Source organism: Danio rerio, chromosome 11 (assembly GCF_049306965.1).
Source record: "Danio rerio strain Tuebingen ecotype United States chromosome 11, GRCz12tu, whole genome shotgun sequence".
Classification (NCBI taxonomy): Eukaryota; Metazoa; Chordata; class Actinopteri; order Cypriniformes; family Danionidae; genus Danio; species Danio rerio.
Genome location: NC_133186.1, coordinates 20,486,110 through 20,505,276, shown reverse-complemented (window position 1 = coordinate 20,505,276; position 19,167 = coordinate 20,486,110). Strand labels below are relative to the sequence as shown.

Below are 19,167 nucleotides of genomic sequence, written 5' to 3'. Positions count from 1 at the left end.
TTTGGATTCCATGTAGACTTTAAATGCACTGAATGGTCATTTGTTGAAAAGCTAAATGATTACCTGTTAATTGATTGTGATCTGCATTCAGACACCTTCATGATCAAGAGTGCTAGCAGCTTTTTATAATTTATAGTTTAATAATTTGTCATTTTTTAAAGAAAGTTTTATTTGTTTGGGCCGTTTTTGCCATTCTGTACATTTTTACTATAATGTACATCTTTTTCACTAGTGTTTATTTACATCCTCTCGAATGGGTGGATCGACTACTGTTTGGAACTTATCTAATTAGTTTGTGTCCTCTGTAAATAAATATATTGATTAAGCAATTTGAGTAGTGATAGCATTCAAACTCTCTCATTGGGCAAGTAGGCATACTGACAGTTAACTTTAACTGAAGTTAGAATAAACATTGCCTTTGTCAGTTTTTTTTTATTTAAACCTAAATACTGTGATGATTGCAGATCAGCAATCTGTAAGCAATCTTGATTGGCAAATTAGTTAAAGTTAGTCGACTTGGTTAGGTATAACTTGGCTAATAGATATAAATGTCTATCACTAATATTTGCTTATTCCAAACCAACTAGTCATTTTCCTAGAGCGCAAGTGAGTTGTTATATAAGTTGAAAGTGTTCACTACACACTGCAGGCTGCATAGTTATACACACTCCTATGAGTTTGCTTGTTTTCGAGGGTCTACTTCCTGTCAGGATGTCTGCTATAGGTCACTGGATACCAGCTTCCTGTGCTGGGACTATACTGATGGCAAAACTGAAAAGTTTGAAAACTAGACTCAAAGAACAACAGATCAACAACAAAGAGCTGATAAATAACACTCAAAACATCAGACTGAGCCCTCACTTCAGCTGTTTACTTGTGTTTAGTCACATCCACACTTCCAGTTTAGTGGTAATCTGAATGGGATTTTTTAAAAGAGGGGTCTGATTTGATGTAAGGTCTAGGTATGGCTGAGATTTGGTGTGATGCTTTAGAAAGTGTGTATTTGCATATATATATATATATATATATATATATATATATATATATATATATATATATATATATATATATATATATATATATATATATATATATATATATATATATATATATATATATATATATATAAATATATATATATAGCAGTCATTTTTTAATACTGCTGCAAAAGATTATGGGTGATTTCAAAAGTATTAGGTGACACTGAGGTTTGAAGATTGAAAAACACATTAAACACATTGCCCTTGTTATATCTTAAATCAAATGCTTCCTTGGCAAAAAAACTGCAATAAAATAAGATGAATTATTCAATAAGTAAAACTGGAGCTAAAATAAACTTAATATATTCAATGAACAATTTAACCTCATTGGCTTAAAAGTATCTGTGATGTAATCAAATATATACCTGACAAAAGGCTTGTCGATGATCCCATTTGTAAGAGCAAAAAATAATAACTTGACTTCTAGTTGATTATTTGGAAAAGTGTCAGAAGGTAGATTTTTCTGATGAATGATCTGTTGTACTGCATCCCAATCGTCACAAATACTGCAGAAGACCTACTGGAACCCACATGGACCCAAGATTCTCAAAGAAATCAGTCAAATTTGGTGAAGGAAAAATTACTGTTACATTCAGTATGGGCACATGCGAGAGATCTGCAGAATTTATGGCAACATCAACAACCACATTACAAACCACATAAGAGGGCAAATTCTTCAGCAGGATAGCACTCCTTCTCATACTTCTGTCTCCACATCAAAGTTCCTGAAAGCAAAGAAAGTCAAGGTGCTCCTGGAAGGGCCAGCTCAGTCACCAAACATAAACATTATTGAGCATGTCTGGGGTAAGATGAAGGAGGAGGCATTGAAGATGAATCCAAAGAATATTGATAAACTCTAGAAGTCCTGCAAAAATGCTTTATTTGCCATTCCATATGACTTTATTAATAAGTTATTTGAGTCATTGCAGAGATGTTTGGATGCAGTCCTCCAAGCTCATGGGAGTCAAACACAATATTAATTCCACTGTATACTTTTTTTATACTGTACATCATTTCTGTTAAGTGACAAGACTTTAGTCAATGCAAAGTCAGACCTCACTGTCCTGACTAAATAATTAAAAACCACGGCATGATCATATCTTATATTTATCTAAAAAAGCGTAATCTAGAGGCCTTTGTCTTTCATATAAGCCCCCTCTGATACCAAATTGTCAACTACAAGTCAAGTTATTTGTTGTTCCTAAAACTTGGATAGGCGGCAATATATAAAGTATATAAAGTAATGTATATTAACCTCAAAAAATGTAAATAATAAAACAAGTAAATATAAACTATTTTATTTGTACACATTGGGATATTTTCCTTGCGTCCGCGATCTGACTTATGCTTATACAGTAGATTGAAAGCATGTAATGTGCAGCATTAAAAATAACTGAATTGCATTGGCAACTTGGGTAACCATACTTATACCAGATATATACACACACAAATATACAGCGAGCTGTTCTACAGCCGTAGCAGTCTTACCTCTGGAGACTCTAGATATTGAGGGGCTTTTCTTCATTTCTCCTGCTGCCCTTCTCTCTTCTACTCTCCCTGAATTGATCAAACTCTGACTGATGCTGTTTTATGAAAGCCTGTGACTGATGCCATGGAGTCCAGCACTGACTGGGTATAATATAATGATGTCAGAGGGTCCCCTGGTAACGATGAGTCCTGGAGATCCAGATTTAATTTATAGAGTAATAAGTGAATCGGCTCAAAAATCCTTACAACCAGCCATCACTCACACACTGATGCCCGAAAGCGATTTCTTCAGTCAAACCCACCCGTCACTGCCTGAACTGATCCTCTGCTTTACAACAGTCACAGCAAGAAGGTCGCTGGTTCGAGCCTCGGCTGGGTCAGTTGACATTCCTGTGTGGAGTTTAAATGTTCTCCCCCTGTTGTTGTGGGTTTCCTCCGAGTGCTCCGGTTTCCCCCACAGTCCAAAGACATGTGGTATAGGTGAATTGGGTAAGTTAGAATTGTCCGTAGTGTATGGGTGTTCCCCAGTGATGGGTTGCAGCTGGAAAATCATCCTCTGCGTAAAACATATTCTGGATAAATTGGCATTTCATTCCGCTCTGGCGACCCCTTATTATTAATGTGACTAAGCCAAAAAGAAAATAAGTGAATGAATGAATGAACTATTATGTTTAGAAAAAATCCTTCCATTTTCAAAAATTATTTTTATTAAACAAAAATTGGGTGAAAAAATATATAGGAGGGCTAATAATTCTGACTTAAACTGTATATATAAATACATTTTTCAGAATGTTGTTAACCTAAAGGTTGACAGCAGCCACTGACAATGTCTACTGTCAGATATGTTGTCATTTGAGTGAGCAAATGCTGAGCAAATGTTTAAACGTTGAGGGTGAACTGTCTCTTTAAGTTGTTTGTTGGTCCAGTCTCACTCTAGCATTTTAGTTAAGGACTGTTTCGTTGTGTCCAGCATGCACTCAGCCGTCTGATGGTTGTTGTGGCTGTTAGTGTTGATGTTTTTGTTGTCTCTGTCCTGCCGTCTCCACCCAAAAAGCCTTTCTCAGAAACATCGGCACTCAATTCCTGGACACGGCCTGTGAACTGCGGATGTTTGGGGCACAAATGTTACACGTCTGATGATGTCACCACTTTTGTTTGGAGCTATATATATGAGGAGCGAACACAATGGTTTGAAGTGAAGGGCTTGCCTGTTTGTGGGCGTCAGTTTGTGTTCCTTGCACAGAAAATATGCCATAAACTGTTTTTATCCAGCACGGGCTATTGTTTTTAACGTGTGAATTGCTTTTTGGAGTACTAAACTTGAACGTGCTGCACTTGTGGAAGAATGTGCATTGAGAAGGCAGGGAAAACATAGATCATGTGAAAACTATTTACAACAGCGCTTCTCAACTCAGGGATCTGGGGCCCACAGGATAGATTAAAATGCTTTAAAATAAGCGACAACAAGCTCTGAAATCAGCTCAGCAACATCAAATAAAAATTCTGATATTTCATATTTTAATTATGCATTGTATTTAAGTATTTAATTAACAATTTGTGAATTATTTTATTTATTTTGACCACTTTATTAAAAAAATGTGTACTTTTGCTAACTTTAAACTTTTACTGCCCTCTTCTGGTGAATGTAAACATAACATCATCATTATCCTTCATTTTACTCATGTTTATGGGTATTATAATAATACTGATACTAATTATTGATGTAACTAAATACTTAAAATCTGTATTATTGCCCAAGTTAATTGTATTGTTTTTTTGTAAAAAAAAAAAAAAAAAACTGTTGAAGTACACAATCATAACTATTACTTTCATTTATTTTGATCTCTTATAATGCTTTCACAATCTATATGCAATTTTTCACTTACTGGGTAATGATTTATATTTATTGTAAAAATGTAATATTTTTCAAATAAACCATAATGTACACTCACCAGCCCTTTTATTAGGTACACATTACTAGTACTAGGTTGGACCCCCTTTTGCCTTCAAAACTTCCTTGATACATCATGGCATAGATTCAGCAAAGTACTGGAAATATTCCTCAGACATTTTGGTCCATATTGACATGATAGCATCACAGTTGCTGCTGATTTGTAGGCTGTACATCCATGATGCAAATCTCCTGTTCCACCACATCCCAAAGGTGCTCTATTGGATTGAGGTCTGGTGACTGTTGAGGCCATTTGTGAACAGTGAACTCATTGTGATGTTCAAGAAACCATTCTGAGATGATTTGTGCTTTATGACATGGTGTGTTATCCTGGGTTATCATCGGTTACACTGGTCAAAAAGAGATTGACATGGTCAACAATATTACTCAGGTAGGCTGTGGCATTGACGCGATGCTCAATTGTTGTTGTTTTTTTTTGTTTTTTATGGGCCCAAAGTGTGTCAAGAAAATATCCCCCACACCATTACACCACCACCCCCAGCCTGACGCCAATTCTGACCCTACCATCAGAATGTCGCTGCAGAAATTGAGATTCATCGGACCAGGCAACGTTTTTTTCAATCTTCTATTGCCCAATTTTGGTGAGCCTGTGCGAAATGTAGCCTCAGTTTTCTGTTCTTAGCTGACAGGAGTGGCACCTGGTGTGGTCTTTTGCTGCCCATCCTCAAGGTTGGATGTGTTGTGCGTTTAGAGATGCTCTTCTGCATATCTGTTGTAACGAGTGGTTATCTGATTTACTGTTGCCTTTCTATCAACTCGAACCTGTCTGGGCATTCAGTTCTGACCTCTGGCATCAACAAGGCATTTGTGCCCACAGAACTCCCGCATACTGGATATTTTCTCTTCTTCTGATCATTCTCTGTAAACCCTAGAGATGGTTGTGCATGTAAATCTTAGTAAAACAGCAGTTTCTGAAATACTCAGACCAGCTCGTCTGGCACCAACAACCATGCCATTTTCAAAATCACTTAAATCACCTTTCTTCCCCATTCTGATGCTCTGTTTGAACTGCAGCAGATCGTCTTGACCATGCCTACATGCCTAAATGCATTGAGTTGCTGTCATGTGATTGACTGATTAGAAATTTGAATTAACAAGCAGTTGGACACTTGTACCTAATAAAGTGGCCGGTGAGTGTACGTAATCCGTAATGTTGTATTAAGTTGTAAGTGAGAATGTTTCCATGTTTTTACTTAAAATCCATAAAGAAATTAAATGACATTTACAATTGCGCAGGAACCACATCAATAAAAATTGGTGAACTGTTCAAAAAAGTTTTTAATAATTGTCTTAAGACAAGAATGGCAGCTCTTCAGTAGTTTAAATACATAGTAAATCTTTTCAATATCAATTAGAAATCAGATTTAATGTAACATTAAATTGATTAAATAGGAATATATTATCAAAAAAAGTCCTGTGTGTGGATTCCCAATTTGTATATAGTAAAATAAACTTGTTTGTGTGACTGTGTGTGTGTGTGTTGCAGATGAATGATGTGATGCTGTACACCTACCCTCAGCAGGACGGCAAATACAGACTGAAGAACACACTCACTTTAAGTGGAATGAAAGTAAGACATCTCTTCTTCTTTTTTTATGTTAGCTAACAAGAAAACAAACACTTTGGTTGACACTAAAAACTGCGTTATCAAGCAATGTAACACAAACATGCATTTCCCTGTGTCTAGGTCAGTAAACCCATCATAGACAATGTGCTGAACACACTCAGAATAGAAGTCAGCGACGTCACCATCACACTCTCAGCCAGGTAATCAACATTTCCAAAATGGTTTGCACACATCTGTATTGTCATTCACTGTCATAGTCACGTTTACGGCTTCTTTCTGTGCACGTCAGCTCTTTAGGAGAAAGAGAAGACTGGTTTCACACACTGAGTCGGGCTATCGCTGATCACGCCGCAGGCCTCAATACCTTCAGCAGCTCCAGCGAGGTGTGAGGAAATCATCATATCTTTATCCATTAGTACTCATTATTAAGAAGGAATAGTATGGCATTCTGCATCCCTGTGCATGTTTGCAGGCCAGAGAGAAGCTGTGGATGTCATTGGGAGAAGCTGCTCCTGTTCTGGTTCCTGTGTCTCATGTGATGATGTGCATGAACTGCACGTCTGACTTCAGTCTAACACTGCGACGGCATCACTGTAATGCATGCGGAAAGGTGAACATTTTTTACACAGAGTACATTTGGGTTCACAGATTTGATGTCCATTTGCTTATTTTCACTTCATCCAAGATTTTTGTTTTTGGTAAAACACTAAAGATTTTTATGCAGAACTGTGGAGCTTGGTTGTTTAAAAAACTAAAAACTATGGAGACTGTCACTTTGAGAGTCAAAAAATACAGTCACAGTTTAAATGAAGTGAGTTTTAAAGATGCAATAGGAGACTTTGGGAAATGCCCATAGCCCTGCAAGTCAGCATTCAATGACATGCCTCCTGGACACATGAACGAGCAAGCACTAGACAGCATGACTTGCGAAACCAAACCTAAAAAAGAAAGTAAGTTGGTAATAAATTTTTTTTGTCTGAACCATGCACCGATGACATAATACTTTCTGCACAATCAGGATGTGGAGAGGTATGTAATTATATATTTTGATGGCAGGCGAAAGGTAGGACAGCCTATTGTAATGTTTTGACCGATTGTTTTAATTGAACAAACTTTTCTTGGTCTTACACCTTCCAAAGAGTATTAAAATACCTATAAATACACATGGACCACTTAATTTATTGGTTGATATCAGGATGTGAAGAGACTTTCAACCAGCATAACAATATTTATTTCTGAAAACACTCACCCAATGCACCTTTAATTACTTATGTGGTGCCATGTAGGATTTAAGTCAAATTTTGCTTATTAACACAAAAAAAAACTTACATATACACCTATGAGTTACTCGCATATACAATTGGATGTTCAAAAAAAAAATATATATATATATATATTCTTGCGTATATAAATATAAACTTGATGCATGCATGCAGCGAGTTCAAATGTATGTGCGTCTTTTGTTGTTGGTTTATATGCACGGATCGAGTTTTTATATATATGTGCAAGTGTATGTGTGTGTATGCATGCATCAAATTTACATGTATATTCACAAGTCTCATATATATTATTTTAAATATCCAATAGTATAGGTGTATATGAAAGTAATTTATAGGCGGCTATGCAGATCTTTTATGTATGTGTTGATTAGCAAAGTTTGATTCACGCATGGCGCCTCATATGAACTTGAACATTCAAATTAATCATTTGGTTTACTTCACTTATTATGTACATACATGTTTTATATTGCACTAGTATTAAATTTATCTGCATGTAATTACAGAATTATTATTATAATTATTATTAGTGGCCACCAGCTAGTCAGCAGATATCTGGTATTTTGAAATGATCAGCTTTGGCTGTTAGCAGCATCCAGCTTGTCAGTGAACTGAAGATTCAGCTCCCCCTTGTGTTGGGAAAGGGTTTCGTTCATTTAATTTCAGGAAATTTGTGTGTACTGTAGTTAATTTTCTACTTTCAATTATTTTACACACTACAATTGAAAACTATTCGTCTTTTTTTTTTTTTTAAGGTTTATTATTTTGTGGAAATTATGCTATGTCTTTAGATTTCTGAAAAGAATGTTTAAGAAGTTAAAACGTACAGCATTTAAATGAAATTATTTTGAAATGTCCCTATTTTTCTGCAGTGTTACATTAAATTGAATTTTTCATGTCTTCAAATCATCAAACAAATGTTTGAGAAATTTAAGTTTAAAGTGTTTTAAAACATTGCATAAGCATTAACCAAACATTCAAGAATCTTCTTTTGCCATTCATTTTTGTTGTTGATGTGAGTTGTGTTGCTCTGATTTCTAGGTTGTGTGTCGCTCCTGCTCAAGGAACAGGTATCCTCTAAAGTACCTGAAGGACAGGATGGCTAAAGTCTGTGACCACTGCTATGCTGAGCTCAGAAAGAGAGGTAAAAGAGGACTGCAATGATATGCATACTTTAAATACAATAGTATGCAATTCAAGTTTGGGGAAAAGTACAGAAACTGTGTCATCTAAAAAATTTTGATTTGATGGTGATCAGTGATATTTTTATTTTTAACATTTAAAGCAAGACACTGCAGGTCAATTAGGTAACAAATTAATTAAACTGTGGACTGATTACATTAAGAATTAGCACAACAAGTCAAGCTCAAAAATGTACACATTCTCACTCATTCACTTTGAAGTCTCACTCACTTTGGCTTAGTCCCTGATTTATCAGGGGTCACTGCAGTGGAATGAATCGCCAATTATTTGGCTTTTTTTTTTTTTTTTGAGGTGGATGCCCTTCCAGCCACAACCCAACACTAACTCGTGAATTTCAGTTCTGTGAAAATTTATAAATTAACACATCGAATATTTTTGCATCACTAACGATTTGGAGAATCCATTTTTGTCGCTCCACAATTAAAAAAATACTACAGACAAGCATAAAAACAATAAATTTGAACAATTTTGGTAGAATAAAATATATATAATCAAGACAATCATGTATAAGCATACTGCTATGTAAAAACCTGCTGAAGTGGAGATTTATGACTGCCTTTAAAAAAATTGTAATTGAAATCTACAAACAAACTGACAAAGTGCAGCAAAATAAACTTGAAAGTTTCATTTGGGTGTTTTCTTTCGTTTTGGATGATTAAACTTAAGCCCAAAATCTCAAAATTGACAGGTGCGTATAAAAGTGTTTTGCCTGCAGTGTCTTGCCTTAAAGGGTTAGTTCATTACAAATGAATTTTTCCTTGATAATTAATGAAAATGATCTCACGATTTACTCACCCTCATGGTTATTTTAAAAATGATCTTGGTCTTTTCAGCTATGCAACAGTCAGTTGATTTTTATTAGCAGTACAAAAAGAAATCCAATAAAGTTCATCCATCAGTAATTAAAGTACCTCAAGCAGCTCCAGAAGAAAAGGTCTCCATTAGTAGATCCATTCATTATGTGAGAAAATGTTTAATATAACCATTAACATTAAACCATTTCATGTAACCTCCGGTGAGTGCTGTCTTGTACTCCTCTTTTGAGGTGCATTTTTTGGTGCATTATTAACATTATTGGCTAAACAGGATTTCTCACTCTCTTTCTCTCTCTCTCTCTCTCTCCCATGAGTGTGACGTGCATATGCAGTCAATACAAACACAGAAACACAATGAGGATAGACAAATAAATTACATTTTGGTGTGATGTTCTTGATTTTATAAAAGATTATGTGCAGATTTTGAATTTACATACAAAAATGTTATCTTTGGTTTCTTAAGCTGGTTAGCTTATTTGTTTTGTTGGCCAAATTTCATATTCACAAAAGCAAGTTTTGTAAGTGTAAACCTTTTTTTTCTAAATTTAAAATTGAAATGAAAATGTATTTTGAGTCTATAGAGGGATCAACAAACATCAAAGCAATACGAACAAGGGCTCTGATGAAGGACTTGGCACTTATCTTGGACTAAATGACTGAGAACCCCTGGATTGTTTTTGTTTGATTGATGACATTTGCTATTAATGTTTTTCATGCATTCAATAAAAAATGTAAAAAGCAAAGACAAATAAAAGAGTCCTGTCCAGCTGATGGCGCTAATGCTTTAACAAATATGCACAAAAAAGGAGAAGAAGATAATGTGCTTGTTGAAAGTTACACCAAACGGTCTATAAACTTTTAAATATGTATATTGTTTAACAAAGATCTATGGATTCACTAAAGGAGACTTTTATTTACTCCTGGAGCTGCGTGGAGCACTTTATCATTACTGATAGATGCTTTCCTCCTGATAAATTTCTGCTGACAGTTGCTATTGTAGTGCTGGAAAAGCCCATGATCATTTTTATAAACCTCAGATTGAATACTACTCAAAGAAAGTGATATACACCTGATGTGTGCTGCTTTGTAGTTAATGTGAGTGTGTGATGTGCATGTAGGTGGTGATGTTCCTGGATCATGTGGGAGTGTGAGTCCACGCACACACAGGGCCAGCAGACCTCTCTCAGCTGTGTTTCAGAGCCTGCAGCCACCCAGCCTTTGGAGGAACAGGAAGAGCAGCTCGCCTCTCACACAGGTAAACATACACACATCCACACTCCTAGTCGCTTTCATTCACATCCGATTAATTTCCTGTCTATCTCGAAAACATGATTACACACCGCGTTAAAAAGCGTCTGTGTCCGCAGGTGTCTGTGGGTGCAGAGGGGTCCACTATGAGTGGCAGTTTGCAAAGACGCAAAAAAAGCAAAAGGAGGTGGAAGAGGCTGTGGTTCCTGCTCAAAGACAAGGTGCTCTACACCTTTAAAGCACGAGAGGTGAGGGGACCCAGAGTCTCCCACACCAGCTTTGACACACACACACACTCACACTCTACTGGAGACTGTTTTACATCAGCATTTTTTTAATAAATCAGCATCATTTGCAGTAAATAAACCACTTAAGGGAACTGATAAATGTACATAATTTGTATACATGACAAAAAACAAAACTTTCCGTAACGATCATTTAGGGTCAGTACATTGGCATAGCAAAAAATGTGGGGTTACTGAAGGGGGCCCCTGGTGAAATCAAGCTCAATGGGGGGAGGGGGGTGCCGGTCGCAGAACAAAACACAAGGAAACTGTATAAAAAATGTATATTTTTGGCTCTGACTATTTATTGATGTATTATTTACCAACCTCAGTTCTGATCTTACTAACCATACATTTAGCATAGGCTCATTCTGAAAACCTAGCCTTACTGTATATATGTTTCTGGAGATTACAAATTATGTAGGCAACAGTAGGTACGGCTGCGTTTTGGCATTTAAAGCAACGTGGTATGACGCTGTTCCTTTTTACACTTACCCGTGGATGATATTCCCACTGTTATCAGTTTGTCCAGTTAGCTCAACGTGTACATTGGTGGATTGAGATGCAGATAGGAGTTGACCATGACAACGGCTTACTACTCTGTCAATAAAATATTCTTGTTGTGAATATGCACAGAAAAATCTTTGGGATGTAAAATTACAGTGATTTTAAAGAAAACTACATTTAAAACACATTTTAGTGGTATACAGGAAATGGATTGCTTTCATGTTTTTGTTTTCATATTTTGGTTTCAGTATTTTACTAGTTATTTTCTCATAGAGTACACTACCTGACAAAAGGCTTGTCGTTGATCCAGTTGTAATAGCAACAAATAATAACTTGACTTCTAGTTGATTATTTGGAAAAGTGTCAGAAGGTAGATTTTTCAGATGAAACATCTGTTGAACTGCATCCCAATCATCACAAATACTGCAGAAGACCTATTGGAACCCAGATGGACCCAAGATTCTCTTAGAAATCAGTCAAGTTTGGTGAAGGAAAAATCAATGGTTTGGGGTTACATTCAGTATGGGGACATGCGAGAGATCTGCAGGGTGAATGGCAACACCAACAGCCTGAGGTATCAAGACATTTGTGCTGCTCATTACAAACCACAGGAGAGGGCAAATTCTTCAGCAGGATAGCTCCTCTCATACTCCAGCCTCCACATCCACAAGGTGCTCCAGGATTGGCCAGCCCAGTCACCAGACATGAACATTATTGATCATGTGTGGGGTAAGATGGAGCAGGCTTAATAAGTTATTTGAGTCATTACAGACATGTATAAATGCAGTCCTCCAAGCTCATGGTAGTCATACACAATATTAATGTTTTTTCCACTGCTTCATGACTTTATATTCTATACTGTACATCATTTCTGTTAACTGACAAGACTTTTGTCTAAGCAAAGTCAGACCTTCCTGTCCTAATTAAATAATTACAAATCAAGGCATGATCATATTTTATTTTGGTAAAATAAGCGTGATCTAGAGGCCTTTGCCTTTCTTTTGAGCCATTTCTGATACCAAATGATCAACTAGAAGTAAAGTTAGTATTTGTTATTTCTAAAACTTGGATAGGTGACAAGACTTTTGTCAGATAGTGTATGTATATGGAAATCAGATTTCATTTTATTACATCACACTGTCTGAACTGATAAACTGTACAGGTCTGGTACTAAAACAGCAAGGTTATGATACTTATCGTACCAGCATGTACATACTGTAGCACAATCCTTACACACATTTGACCTCTCTCTCACTCTTTCTCTCTCGCTCTCTCTCTCTTGTTCTCTCAAATGTCTGCGTCTGCAGGATAAAGTGGCATCTGAAAGTCTTTCACTGCAGGGTTTTACTGTGAAGCTGTCGGATCGATCAGAGGGTGAAGACACAGACAACGTCTTCCAGCTCTACCATAAAAAAACACTGTATTACACCTTCAGAGCGGACGACCAGCCCACTGCACGCAGGTAAAACACAAAACACTCCGCACTACCAAAATACATGCTTTAAAGCATCATACATTATTTAGGATTCTCCAGAAACATAATACAGAAATATATAATTTTGCAGGTGGGTAAACGCAATGGAAGAGGCCACAGTGTTATAGTATCCAGCGCTCTGTCCAGACGACTACAGAACTCTGCACAGAATCCCTAAACTCATTTGTGGGCTTCAATAAATGACTTCAGAGTCACCTGTGCCTGAGAAACCAGCGGAATCACACCATAAATACCTTTGTTTTTTTTTTATCTTTTTGGCTGCTGAATTAAATGACAATTACAAAAAAGGCATGTTTGTGCTGTTTCAGGACCAGTCCTACGCCTCGACTACTTCACCGACCAATTCAAAAAGTGCCAAATGTAAAAAACAGTGCAGTTCGGTGAAGCTCAGATGTTTCCAAACCACTCATCTGCATCTGATAAAGGAGAATGTTTGTTTTTTGTTCTGTTTTCAGAATCTCAGCAACCTTTCTATATGCAGATATAATTGAGAGCTGTCATTTTATATATTCATGTAAAATTAACAAATAAATGAAGTACAGTTCAGGTGAATAGGCTTGTTATAGACAATATATTGTTCATTTAAACATTTAGCGTGACATATTCTACCATCTCAGATACACAAAGTTCATGTTTTATGTACAAATGACATCATGTGATATGTATTTACATTTGGATTAGATGCAGAATTGTATAGCCTGACTGAAGCGAGCTGTACATTTTACAATTCTGTGTAATATATTTAATTTGCAACTAAGAAACGTTAAGATATTGCCATCATCTGCTGTTGTTCACTTTAAAAAATCTTTTCACACTTGGAAGTACTTTTAATTGATTCCCAAGATGACTCTGTACCCTTATAGAACATAACCGAACCAAACTAGCTGATTCGAATGTTATCACTGGATTGAATGGGCGTTATCAGTGATTATCAGCTGATAGATACGGGTGCAGAAGGCCCCTACTTGTAGGCTCAGAAAGCTGTTATCATCCATCCACATGGTTTATCAGCTATATTTCACATACGGCTGCGGCCAGAAGTTAACAAGAATTATTTATATTGTTTTTTAAATCTCGCATTAATTGTATTTTATTAACGTCTACCCCAACCCTAAACTCAACCGTCACAGTAATGTAAAAAAAAGATCTGGATCTGGGGTCTTCTATATTAGTATAGCTGTTTAGCCATGTGGATGGATTATAACAACCTTCTGAGCCTAACAGTAGGTGAAGAAGGCCCCTACTGGCCCATATCTATCAGCTGATAACCACTGATTACACCCATTCGATCGAGTGATAACATTCAAAGCGGGTGGCCAAACATGGCTGTACAGTAGAGCTGTGCTAACTTTTAGATCTCCAAATTAGAACAAAACGGACCACATATTTGAATATCATCCTATATACTAGAAGTCAGAATTATTAGCCCCCCTTTGAATTTCCGTCTTTTTTAAATATTTCCCAAATGATGTTTAACAGAGCAAAGAAGTTTTCACAGTATGTCTGATAATATTTTTCTTCTGGAGAAAGTCTTATTTGTTTTATTTCAGCTAGAATAAAAGCAGTCATTGAGTCAAGGTCAATATTATTAGCCCCTTTAAGCTATTTTTTTTTCAATAGTCTTACGAACAAACCATCGTTATACAATAACTTGCCTAATTACCCTAACCTGCCTAGTTAACCTGATTAACCTAGTTAAGCCTTTAAATGTCACTTTAAGCTGTGTAGAAGTGTCTTGAAAAAGATCTAGCAAAATATTATTTACAGTCATCATGGCAAAGATAAAATAAATCAGTTATTAGAAATGAGTTATTAAAACTATTATGTTTAGAAATGTGTTGAAGAAAACTTTCTCTCCTCTAAACAGAAATTGGGGAAAAAATAATAAACAGAGGGGATAATAATTCAGGGGGGCTAATAATTCTGACTTCAACTGTATATACAACCTATATATACAACATCTAACCATAAAATATAGATGGTTACATTGGTAATTTAATGTAGGCATAGTTATATGTGCCATGGTGAAAAACCTTGAGTTCAAAAAAACAAACAGGCGTAATGGAAAAAAAGTCCTATATACATTTGTGATAACATCTAACTATGGTATATTGATGGAAACCATGTTACTGTGGTAATTATACTTAAGGTTGGTTGTATGTGCTGCAGTGAAGGCCGTGTTGTGCAAAACCTTCATGTAAATCAGTATGCAAAGGTTGTGAACATCTGTGCCAGTTGATCCTTTTATTAAAAATAACAAAGTATCATAAACTTTTTGTATATTACCAGTCCTAAAGAGGTGGTTCACACAAAAATGAAAATTTACTCTATTTACTCAACCTCAAGTGGTTCCAAAATTTAATGAGTTTCATTTTTCTGTAAAAGGAGATATTTTGAAGAATGTTAGAAATTGTTACAGCCTTTTTCGAGAAAGCTTCTTTTGTGTTCAACAGAAAAAAAGAAACTCAAACCGGTTTGTGAAATCCTGAATAATAACAGAGTTTTCACCAAGATGTGTTAAATCATGAACATCATGAAAGATCAAAACTATTTGAATGTGCTGAGGTGAATTGTGTTGTTTTGTGTATATTCATCTCACTGGAAGGAACTGTTAAACCTAAGTTTATCTGAGCCTTTTTCTGTGACTGCTTTTTTTTAGAGACAAGCTCATGTTTTATTATGATGTCTGTTTTTCTTTGTCTTTGAATGTTGCATTTTTAAAGAGCTGTATTCTGTAACACTGAAAAAAGTGCCAGTATTCATTCTCAGTCATTTGTATCTGATATTTCCCAATACAGACCCTTTGATCATCCCTTTTCTTAATGCATTATAAAAGCTGAATAAAACCACTGCATAAAGATGAATTAAGGGAATGTAAATATGCATTTTAAGATGAAAAATATATGTGCCATCTTTGTTCACTTTTATTTTACAGTCAAACTATTATTTCCCATATAAGCGGCTGATATATTGTTGCTAATTGGTTGCATATTAAGACTACTAAAAACCTGAAAGAATATGTCCCAAATCACAATGGAAACCATTAAAATGTGATGCTTTTGGTGGTCAACAGTTGATAGTTTGTACTGGGATTTACTGTGAGGGTTTATATTAGTTTGTACTGGGATTTACTGTGAGGGTTTATATTGTTTTGGTGCAGCAAAACAACCAGTTTTGCAAGAATATGATTATCGTAGTTGATTTTTATTTTCAGACTCTGATGCTAGGGCGACACAGTGGCTCAGTGGTTAGCACTGTCGCCTAACAGCAATACCGCTGGTTTGAGTCTCAGCATTTCTGTGTGGAGTTTGCATGTGTTCCCCGTGTCAGTGTGGGTTTCCTCTGGGTGCTTCAGTTTCCCCCATAGTCCAAAGACATGCTTTAGTTTTATTGGGTGAGCTAAATTGGCTGTAGTGTATGGGTGTGAATGCAAGAGTGTATGGGTGTTCTCCAGTGTTGGGTTATGGCTGGTGTAAAAAAATGTGCTGGATAAGTTTTCGGTTCTTTCCACTGTAGCGACTCCTGATTAATAAGAGGATTAAGCCGAAAATAAAATGAATAAATGTGTGTGAATGAGTGTGTATGAATGTTTCTTAGTACTGGGTTGCAGCTGGAAAAGCATCTGCTGTGTAAAACATAAACTGGAGAAGTTGGTGGTTCATTCCACTGTGGCGACCCCTGATGAATAAAGGGACTAACTAAGCTGAAGGAAAATGACCGAATGAATTCGATGCTGATAGCTTTCTCTTGTTATTGTTTATTGATAAAAAAACATATTTTATTAGATAATTTAATTTACATTAAAGCTTGAGTAGTGAATTTAACACACCCTCAAACCTAGCAATAAACATGGACTTTTTAGCCTTTAAAACGAAACATGGTTGTTGTTAAACCATGCAACCACATATTTCGAGTAACAGTGGTGTTATACAAATGTCAATCAGTCTACCAGATGAACATGGTTATTGAACTTTTTATTAATTTATTCATTTTCTTTTCGGCTTAGTGCCTTTATCAATAAGGGGTCTCCACAGCGGAATGAACCGCCACTGCACATTTTTCAATACAATAAAACTTTATATAGATTTTTTTTTTCAAATAGATTATAAATAAAATAAAATAAAAAAATTAGTTGTCAGAATCAAAAATATCCTATAGAAAAAAGTGAAATTACATTAATAAAATCCCAAAGACAAAGTGGAAATTCACAATAAATTAATTTATAATGCCCAAAAGGATTTTAAAATCCTATAGGACAAAGTGAAAAACCAATAAGACAAATTCTGAATGTCTATTAGAATTTTAGGAATCCATTTAGGTCCTATAAGACAGGCATGTCCAAACTCAGTCCTGGAGGGCCGGTGTCCTGTAGAGTTTACAAATCCAATCAAACACACAGCTAATCAAGCTCTCACTAGGCTTACCAAACATCCTTGCTGGTGTGTTGAGGCAAGTTGTAGCTAAAATCTGCAGGATACTGGCCCTCCAGACCGAGTTTGGATACCCCTGGGCCCTGCTATAGGATAAACTGAAATTCCAATAGGATTTTTTGACAAGGGATTAAATTTTTTTTTTCCGACAGTTCATCCTCTAGAGGGCGACACATAGCCTACACAAGCCACAGCCGGTCTCCATTTTTCTGTGGTTATGCGGTGGTTGTTTGCTATAAAAAGTATAGATGTTCAACGCCATTTTAGTCTTTTCATTAACCTAACGTATTATCAGCTATAATTAATATTTGGACTTTTTTTGTTTAACAACGCTAAACTGTAACATGTAACGTACATGGTTTATTCCAGTCAAATGTGTATCTCATATCTCAGTAATCTAGAATGAGTGTGAGCACTATTATCAAGCTGCAGCCTAGTAATGCGATCTAACTAGGTTAAGATAATTAGCTTTATCAAAGTGGTCTGTGGCACTTCGGCCAACAGCCAGGAAGAAGTTGATTAAGCAGTAGAATGGTTAAATAATTGATATAGGAGAAAAAAAGAAGCAGCACAAAACATTTCAGCCTATTTATTTTCATCCTTTGAAATATTAATGATGCAGAGGTCCGCTGTGCTATTGTGGGCCCCCTTTTTTGCTCCTGATCAGGGATCAGTTTTCCAAACTCAAATAAGCTTATTTACTGTAGGACAAATGGACAATACTGATTTCAGATCAGCAAACATGTCATTAATAATCTTCAGTCTGCCGTCGAGACTCCATTAGAACAAGCTTTACTAGGTCATCCAGGACAGGACACAAAGGATAGAAAGCAAAGCACAAGACTGAAAATCAGGATCCAGGGAATATTACAACAGTGTACCCGTGGTGGCTGGATGTTAAAGGATGTTAAAGAAGGAAAGTGAGATAGAATTGGCACTGTTCTAGTTGTCACACTCCCTTGAGTTCATTTGACCCACTAAAGAAAGTGTAATTGATAAATTCTAAGCATTTAATTGCTTGAAACGTCATTTGATTGGGGACTGCATTTTTATAGCATGTCAGTTCTGGTGAAGTATGTGAACAGGCGGAGTGAGTATAGGTTTATAGCTAAGTTCTAACAATGAAACCATAAATACAAGGTGTACAGAGCTGTACTTGATCTAAACCAGTGCAACTGCCTATACATCATTTAATAGGCTACTAAACAATTGTGTCACACCATAAACATAACACAGTTCAATCTTTCCATTCAGACTATCAGGTGTCCCTAAGAGTAGCATGTCTGCATTCATAATTCATAAAACAGTATGCGAAGAAAGTACCCACAGCATTAAATAGATGTTTTAGTCTCCCATGATGCCACTGGAGAGGATTTGTGAATGGCATGTTGTAAGTCTAGATTCCTGCTATATATATAAAGCAGAACAGTCTGGTTCCAGCTGTAGAAGGAACCAGAAACAACGTCATGTTTTGCTTGTTGGCTCACAAAAGTGTATTGGAGTTTGTATGATTGCAGTTGAACCATCAAAGTCACATGGAATGTTTTAACAATGATTTTAGCTCCTTTTCTGTACCTCTGAATGTTTCAGGACTGTTGCTGACTATGGAGGAGGAGAGACCTCTCAGATTTTGTCTAAAATATCTTAAAAACTTTGTGTATACTTAAGATAAGTGGAGATTGGAATGACAAAGGAGAGTAATTAATAGCAGATTTAAATTGCTTGGGTGAATTAATTCTTTATTATCTACAATACACAGAGAGTCACAGAAAGCACAGAAGGAGATCTTAAAGGTGACCTATTGTGCAAAAGTTACTTTTGTACGGGATTTAAACACAGTT

The 19,167-nt window shown here is 36.1% G+C and overlaps 1 protein-coding gene across 6 annotated transcripts in view; it reads left to right on the top strand.

The window, feature by feature from the left end:
- Positions 1 to 15,968, top strand: part of fgd5a (FYVE, RhoGEF and PH domain containing 5a) — a 71,967-nt gene extending 55,999 nt beyond the window's left edge. For 2 of the 6 annotated variants that reach the window (XM_021479796.3, XM_073916629.1), the window contains 9 exons: positions 5,987 to 6,070; positions 6,188 to 6,267; positions 6,357 to 6,450; positions 6,540 to 6,677; positions 8,386 to 8,488; positions 10,481 to 10,617; positions 10,730 to 10,831; positions 12,709 to 12,863; positions 12,967 to 14,368. In XM_021479796.3, the coding sequence (XP_021335471.1) occupies positions 5,987 to 6,070; positions 6,188 to 6,267; positions 6,357 to 6,450; positions 6,540 to 6,677; positions 8,386 to 8,488; positions 10,481 to 10,617; positions 10,730 to 10,831; positions 12,709 to 12,863; positions 12,967 to 13,003 (930 nt within the window). In that variant the 3' untranslated portion in view covers positions 13,004 to 14,368. Of the gene's footprint in view, positions 1 to 5,986; positions 6,071 to 6,187; positions 6,268 to 6,356; positions 6,451 to 6,539; positions 6,678 to 8,385; positions 8,489 to 10,480; positions 10,618 to 10,729; positions 10,859 to 12,708; positions 12,864 to 12,966; positions 14,369 to 14,805 lie in introns of those variants that run through there. The other 4 variants (XM_021479795.3, XM_073916628.1, XR_012387127.1 and 1 more) reach the window with 3 other exon arrangements.
- The last annotated feature ends 3,199 nt before the right edge of the window (positions 15,969 to 19,167 follow it).